Source organism: Arabidopsis lyrata (genome assembly GCF_000004255.2).
Source record: "Arabidopsis lyrata subsp. lyrata unplaced genomic scaffold ARALYscaffold_7, whole genome shotgun sequence".
Classification (NCBI taxonomy): Eukaryota; Viridiplantae; Streptophyta; class Magnoliopsida; order Brassicales; family Brassicaceae; genus Arabidopsis; species Arabidopsis lyrata.
In genome coordinates this window covers 330,795-337,751 of record NW_003302549.1, presented here as the reverse complement: position 1 = coordinate 337,751, position 6,957 = coordinate 330,795, and the positions used below count along the sequence as shown (strand labels likewise).

The window sequence follows — 6,957 nt, the reverse complement described above, 5'->3', positions numbered from 1 at the left end:
ACCTTTTAAATACATTGTAAAACCTTATAAATACCTTGTAAAAAACTTTTAAAATACCTTGTAAATTTTTGGCGGGAAAATTTTTCCCGCCAAAAATTTAACGCCAAAAAAATTGCGGAATCACTTTTCCCGCAAAAAAAAATTTTTGGCGGAAAAATTTTTTGGCGGGAAAAAGTTTTACGGGAAAATTTTACAAGGTATTTTAATGGTTTTACAAGTTTTTACAAGTGTTTTGGCGGGAAAAATTGCGGGATCACTTTTCCCGCCAAAAAATATTTTGTATTTTGTGGACCTAATTTTGTTATATTTCCTTATATATTTGTGATATCTTTTATTAAAAGAAGGGTAATTTAGTCATTTTGTACATAAAAAGGGGTATTTTTAAAAATGGACAGCCAAAGGGGGCATTTTTGAAAAAATGTATTAAAAAGGGGGCATTTTTGTGAGTCTCCCTTTTTTTTTTCTGAAACTATGTTAATTTCACTAATACTTTTTAAAAATTAGTTTAAGTGTTAAATTTTAAAAACGTCGAAAACTAACCGCGCCTAGGCATCCTGTCCTTACATGTTTTCACGTAATATAGATTTACACTTAAACTCGTTTTTAAAAAATAATAGTGATTTTGACTAAAATTTAAAACAAAATTTAACACTTCAACTTTTTAAAAATAATTTTTTAAAAAAATAATTAATGACGTCAGCTATTGTTTTGTTAAGAAATAGGCTTTGAAAACACAATAACATACTAACTCGAAATAAAGCCCATTGTGAAATTCACTAGTCTAATTTTCTCTCTAGGCTTAATCCCCAACAATGAAATGGATCTATCTACCCTTTGCTTTTAGGTTAATGTTTGTAGAAATGGGTATCGACAATTTGATACACATAAAAAAAAAAAAAAAAGATAACACACACATGTGCTGTGAGGTCACTTGTCGTGATCCACAAGGTACGTAATGGTACCAATGCAATGAGACATAGATTTGTCAGGGATCTAATATTATCTTATAATAATGCCTATACTTATTTTCACTAATCGGTTAAGTCACTTCTAATACATTTATTGATTTATGTATGAGTATGACACCAATTGTCTATTTATTCATTTAACAAAAAAAATGAACTTGTGTTAGTGGAATCTTAATTAATTCATCTCATATATATGATTTTCAACCAAGTTAATGTTTTGGACATTATAAGATCATATTGGTATGATATTTTCCTAGGACAAAAAATCATGTAAGCGTAAAGCTAAGATTTTCAGAGGAAAAGAGAAAAATGATCGATAAAAGGATAAGGCAAAAAATAACATGATTATCTTGCTTGTGAAAATGGCAAAGTCCCCCACAAATATACGTTCTATTTTTATTTTTTTCTATTAGTATTACGTGAGATTTGTTTCGTATAAAAAGTATGATGAATTCATATATTTGATATTTCTACTCGCCTAACATTTTAACTAACTAACTTTCGGTATGTATTGACCCTTCTCACTTTTTTCTGATACGCTCCATTAGTCCACAATGTCGCGACACGCCGACACCTTCTAAGATCGATGATCATTAATGGGTTCAAGATCCCTTCTAATATAATGAAGAAAATTAAACATCAAATCCAAAGGTCTGATCCCTTTATTATAATTCAACTGGAAAAGTGTTTTGTTTTTAAATATATCGTTATCCTTAGTTTTAATTTTTGTAGGTTTCTTATGTCGTTTTGTGTTATCAGTGGAATCAAAAAGTTAATTGGTTGGCTCTACAAGAAGGCTAAATATATGGATGTTGCTCATATGAAGATAAAGATGACAAAGTTAATTTGTAAAGATGAGAAAATGAGAGACAGTCTTTCGTGGACGCTAAAGACTAAATCATTAGAAGCGAGGCGCTACTACGTACATAGTCGGTAGGAACAAAAAAAACATACAATTGGATAATGTTTTCTTAGTAGGTAACTCATAGAAAAAATATTTATGTACACACAAACATATAAAAATTATGATTTTTTGTATACTTTCCTTAGCAACTTAACGCTTAAACGCAAAGCCTGATTCATGTTACAGTAGCATGCAGGTCCCACAGAGTCACGAGATTCTGATTTTTTTTTTTTTTTTTTTCATTATCGATTACACAACACTGAGAAAGCAATCTTATTATTATGCTAATCCCGTCGCTTATACTACCCTTTTTTCTTTTCTTTTTGTCGTCATACTATTTTTTATTCATTGTTAAACCTATTTTACATTCATAATGCTCATTATATTCATAAAGAGATATGCTCATTGCATTCTTAAAGAGATATCAAAAACAGAAAATGAAAAAATATTTAGTTTTAGTTCATCTTTCGAGCAAAAACCAAAAGAGTGACACTCATGGGCTTGCTCGCGCGCTCGCTTCAGTTTCATTTGTCGGTAGTGCTGCCACACGCACAAATGACATTATTCAGTTCTCATTAAATTAGTTTTTTTTTTTTTTGTAATCCACGATTGCAAAATAATTCCCTAATACACAATTTCAGATTTTAGTCGAAATTTTGCTTGTGTAATAAGCTTAACTTATTCTGATATATCTATTGTTATGTATTCAAATTTGGACATTCTTAATTCCATTTTCGACTAATTTTCCAATGAATTATATAAGCTTTTCTAACATAGCTAACGGACTTTAGTTTATTTATATAAAACCTCAATATTGATACTTTTAAAGTTTTTACTTTGATCCTGCTAGTAAATTCTAATCTACATGTGTGAGTTACTGTAAACAAAAGAAGAAAAAATTACAAAAAACATACTAGAAACAAAATGGAAAATATCACTCAAAGAATTTAGTTTTACTGTTCAATTTCTAGTACGGGTATTAGACGAAAAATTGCAGAACAGCATAATGTTTTTTTCCATAAGATAATTAAGAAAAGGAAGGAAAAAAAAAGCATAAATCGCATATCAAAAGGCACTAAATCACTTAATGATTCCTTTCTATATATTATATAAATAAATAAAAACTCTCCCACTTATATATAAACACATCTCGTGACACACTCGTAGTTGCAAACACGGATCAGTCACAGACAGTAAGCCTCTCCCCTCATCACCATCACCACCACCGCCGCGGCCACCGACGCCGATACACCATGAAATTACATTTATACCCTCTCTCACTTGTCTTCAGCTTCTTCCTCCTCCTCCTGCGTCCGACAATGTCGTCGAACCAGCACGATTACTCGGACGCACTCTCAAAATCAATCCTCTTCTTCGAAGGCCAACGCTCCGGTTACCTCCCAAACGACCAGCGTATGACGTGGCGTCGTAATTCCGGTCTGAGTGACGGTTGGACTCACAACACAGATTTAACCGGCGGTTATTACGACGCCGGAGACAACGTCAAATTCAATTTCCCGATGGCTTTCACCACCACAATGCTCGCGTGGAGCGTAATTGAATTCGGCGAACTCATGCCTTCGTCGGAGCTACGAAACTCCCTCGTGGCTCTCCGGTGGAGCTCTAATTACCTCCTCAAATCCGTTTCTCAGCTACCAAACCGGATCTTCGTCCAGGTTAGTATGGTTTTAATGGGCCAATTCAATTTCGTAACTGTTTTTTTTTTTTTTTGCCGGTAGTGAATAAGCAACAATGTGGAAGGGTAAATTGGGGAATTAAAATAACACAGAGATTTAGGAAACTGAATCGTTTGAGTTGCCAAGAGATGAAACTAACCCGTGAAGTGGGTGTTCTCAAGAGTCTCTCTGCATTTACCTTTTTTGTCGTTGCGTCACACTTTTTTTGGCCCTTATTACTTCTCTCTGTTTCTTTATTTTATTTTTCCATTTTTTATAGGAAGATTTCATAAATAGATATCAATTTAATAAGTTATTGTTAATCCAGTAGTACGTACCATACGCATATAATCATCGCATGAATAATTAGAGGAAATGACAATTTACTAGGAACTTTAATTTATAAGTTTGCAACGTAAATATCAATTTAATTTTGGTTTTATTTTGTGTGTGTCCGTACTTTGTAGTAAATTCAAAGATGACCAACTATTAGTTTTTTTAGTTGCAGGTTTTGCGATTATTTTTCTGCCTTTTTTTTTGTGGAACCTTCAACAATAAATTAAATTTTGTTGACTATATAATTCAGCAATAAATGGATAATGAATATTCAATAATACACCTATAAAATAAATTAGTGAATGGGTTATGGAATTCTCAACGTTGATTCAATGGTCGTTTGCATCATAATTTTAATAAACTATGATCATTTAATAATTAGAGTTGAGATACGATGATAGAGACCTCTTTCTTTCAGAATCGTTCAATTCTCTTTGTTCCAATATTAGAGAAATCAAACATCATATATGATGTTGATTTTGTTAGGTGTATTTCTTATTTTATTCATTAATAATTAGTATCTTGATTTACATATATATTTTATTTAGAGGGCTTGATGAATATTATTATTTGAAAACTTACTAAGGTAGGGAAAAAATTAAACGAACTTGTGATAGGTAGGTGATCCAATAGCAGATCATAACTGCTGGGAAAGACCAGAAGATATGGATACACCAAGGACTGCTTACGTTGTTAATGCCCCAAATCCGGCTTCTGAAGTGGCCGGAGAAACAACGGCAGCCCTCTCAGCTGCTTCGATTGCTTTTCGATCATCGGATGCAGGATACTCTCAGACATTGCTCCAAAATGCTGTAAAAACTTTCCACTTCGCTGATATGTATCGCGGTGCTTATAGCAGCAATGATGATATCAAAAATGACGTTTGCCCTTTCTACTGCGATTTCAACGGATTTCAGGTAAACAAAAACTCCAACATTTGTATCACTAAAGAAGTTAACAAAAATTCAAGAGGATCACTAGACCACGCCACAAATCATGATAAATATTACTCCCTACGTTTCAAAATATAAGGCGTTTTAGAGAAACTTTTTTGTTTCAAAATATAAGTCGTTTTCAAGTTTCTATGCAAATTATATATTACTTTAATATTTTTTGATTATTTTTATTATACAGTCTCTTTTATGATTGGTTGAACTTTTAAAAAGTAGATCTTCTTAATTGGCGTACTTTTAGCTAAAACGCCTTATATTTTGAAACAAATGGAGTATATTTTTTCTTGGTGACTTTTTTTAATGTTGGTTTTTTGTTATGGGTAGGATGAGTTATTGTGGGGAGCAGCTTGGTTGAGAAAAGCGACTGGTGATGAAAGCTACCTTAATTACATAGAGAGTAACCGTGAACCGTTTGGTGCTAACGATAACGTTGACGAATTTGGCTGGGACAACAAAGTTGGTGGACTTAATGTTCTCGTTTCAAAGGTTAGTTTCAAAATTTATAGTAACATCAAATATGGGGGATCAAATCGAAATTAACTTTAAATACTTTAGTAAAAGTTAGTAAGCACGAGACTTTCACGTGCATAGCAAAGTTATGTTCTTTCTTTCCGTGTACGTGAATCCAAACTGACCCGGTTAAGAACCAAACCGGTATCATAACTGATGAAATTGGGGTTTGTTTTAATTTCGGCACAGGAAGTTATAGAAGGAAATATGTACAACTTAGAGGCGTACAAGGCATCGGCGGAGAGCTTCATGTGTAGTCTGGTCCCGCAATCTTCAGGACCGCATGTTGAGTATACTCCCGCCGGTCTACTTTACAAACCCGGCGGTAGCCAGCTCCAACATGCGACCACCATATCTTTCCTCCTCCTTGTATACGCGCAATATCTTTCAAGAAGCTCTCTCTCCCTCAATTGCGGCACCCTTACCATCCCTCCTGATCATCTCCGCCGTCTTGCCAAGAAACAGGTTAGACCGGTCGTCTGTGTTGGTTTGATTTTAAGTTTTTTAATGATTGGTTAGTCTATAATTCAGATTATCCGGTTTTGAGTTGAGTGATCGGGTTTCTGATGCTATAATCACTTAACCGGACTTCTATCGCATGCAGTGATGCGTGAAAGAAAACTGAAAAGAAATACATTTTCACGATGGTCTATGCAATGAATATATCATTATTATGTTAACTGATTATAGAAATCTATGGTTGTAGCTTATAATCTACGGAATTAATTGTAGATTGGTGCAAATATCACTTTTATCATAAATCGTATAGGTAACTACCATTTTTTTTGTCTAATGATTACACCTTAGCAGTTTTTTACTTTTTTAAAATAAAAAATATGTACGATTTCGTTTTCAAGTGTTAGTGACTAATACTTCTTACATTAATAGAAACAAAGACTAAGTGAATAGCAATTTGTTTTGATATCCTGCAAAATTCATCATTTACGTAATTAATTGTCATCTTGAATGTTTATTTGATAATGGATATTGAAGGTGAACTATATATTGGGGGATAATCCGATGGGATTATCGTACATGGTCGGATACGGAGAGAGATATCCAAAGAGGATCCACCACCGTGGCTCATCATTGCCATCGATCAAGGATCATCCAGAAGCCATCAGATGCAAAGATGGGTCGGTTTATTTCAATTCCACCGAACCAAACCCGAACGTTTTGATTGGAGCGGTGGTGGGTGGGCCTGGAGAGGACGATAAGTACGATGATGATCGGTCCGATTTCCGCAAGTCCGAGCCCACTACTTACATCAATGCTCCTTTCGTTGGCGTATTGGCGTACTTTGCAGCCAATCCTGGTTCTAGCTAACGTCATGGGAGTAGAATTGGAAAACATTATTCTAAAGTTCCTGGAATATGCATGGGAGTACATGTTTTTCAGAAGTCTCTCATCTTGCCCAAGCAAAGAAGCTAAGAAAGAAGTTCTTACAGTTAGATAGTTTTTCTTTTACACAAAAGAAATAATCTGAATAACTTATTCGGATTATTCACCTGTTGATCATTTGATTTTTCTTCTTTATCAAATGTAATTGATAGTCTACTCACATAACATATATAATGGTTGCTAAAGTTTATTTAGTTTTGTTAAAGAGA

The 6,957-nt window shown here is 33.8% G+C and overlaps 1 protein-coding gene and 1 long non-coding RNA gene across 2 annotated transcripts in view; both read left to right on the top strand.

Moving 5' to 3' along the window:
• LOC110226909 overlaps window positions 1-2,758 on the top strand; it is a 5,629-nt gene extending 2,871 nt beyond the window's left edge. Inside the window, exons 2-3 of the long non-coding RNA XR_002330793.1 lie at window positions 1,517-1,619; window positions 1,728-2,758. This is a non-coding gene — a long non-coding RNA (uncharacterized LOC110226909). The remainder of the gene's footprint in view (window positions 1-1,516; window positions 1,620-1,727) is intronic.
• A 171-nt stretch (window positions 2,759-2,929) lies between these two features.
• On the top strand, window positions 2,930-6,957 carry LOC9304950 (endoglucanase 24). Its single transcript, XM_002868832.2, has 5 exons — window positions 2,930-3,548; window positions 4,502-4,801; window positions 5,162-5,323; window positions 5,537-5,812; window positions 6,341-6,957. Exons 1-5 carry the CDS (start codon window positions 3,126-3,128, stop codon window positions 6,671-6,673), a joined length of 1,494 nt encoding a protein of 497 aa, XP_002868878.1. The 5' UTR covers window positions 2,930-3,125; the 3' UTR covers window positions 6,674-6,957.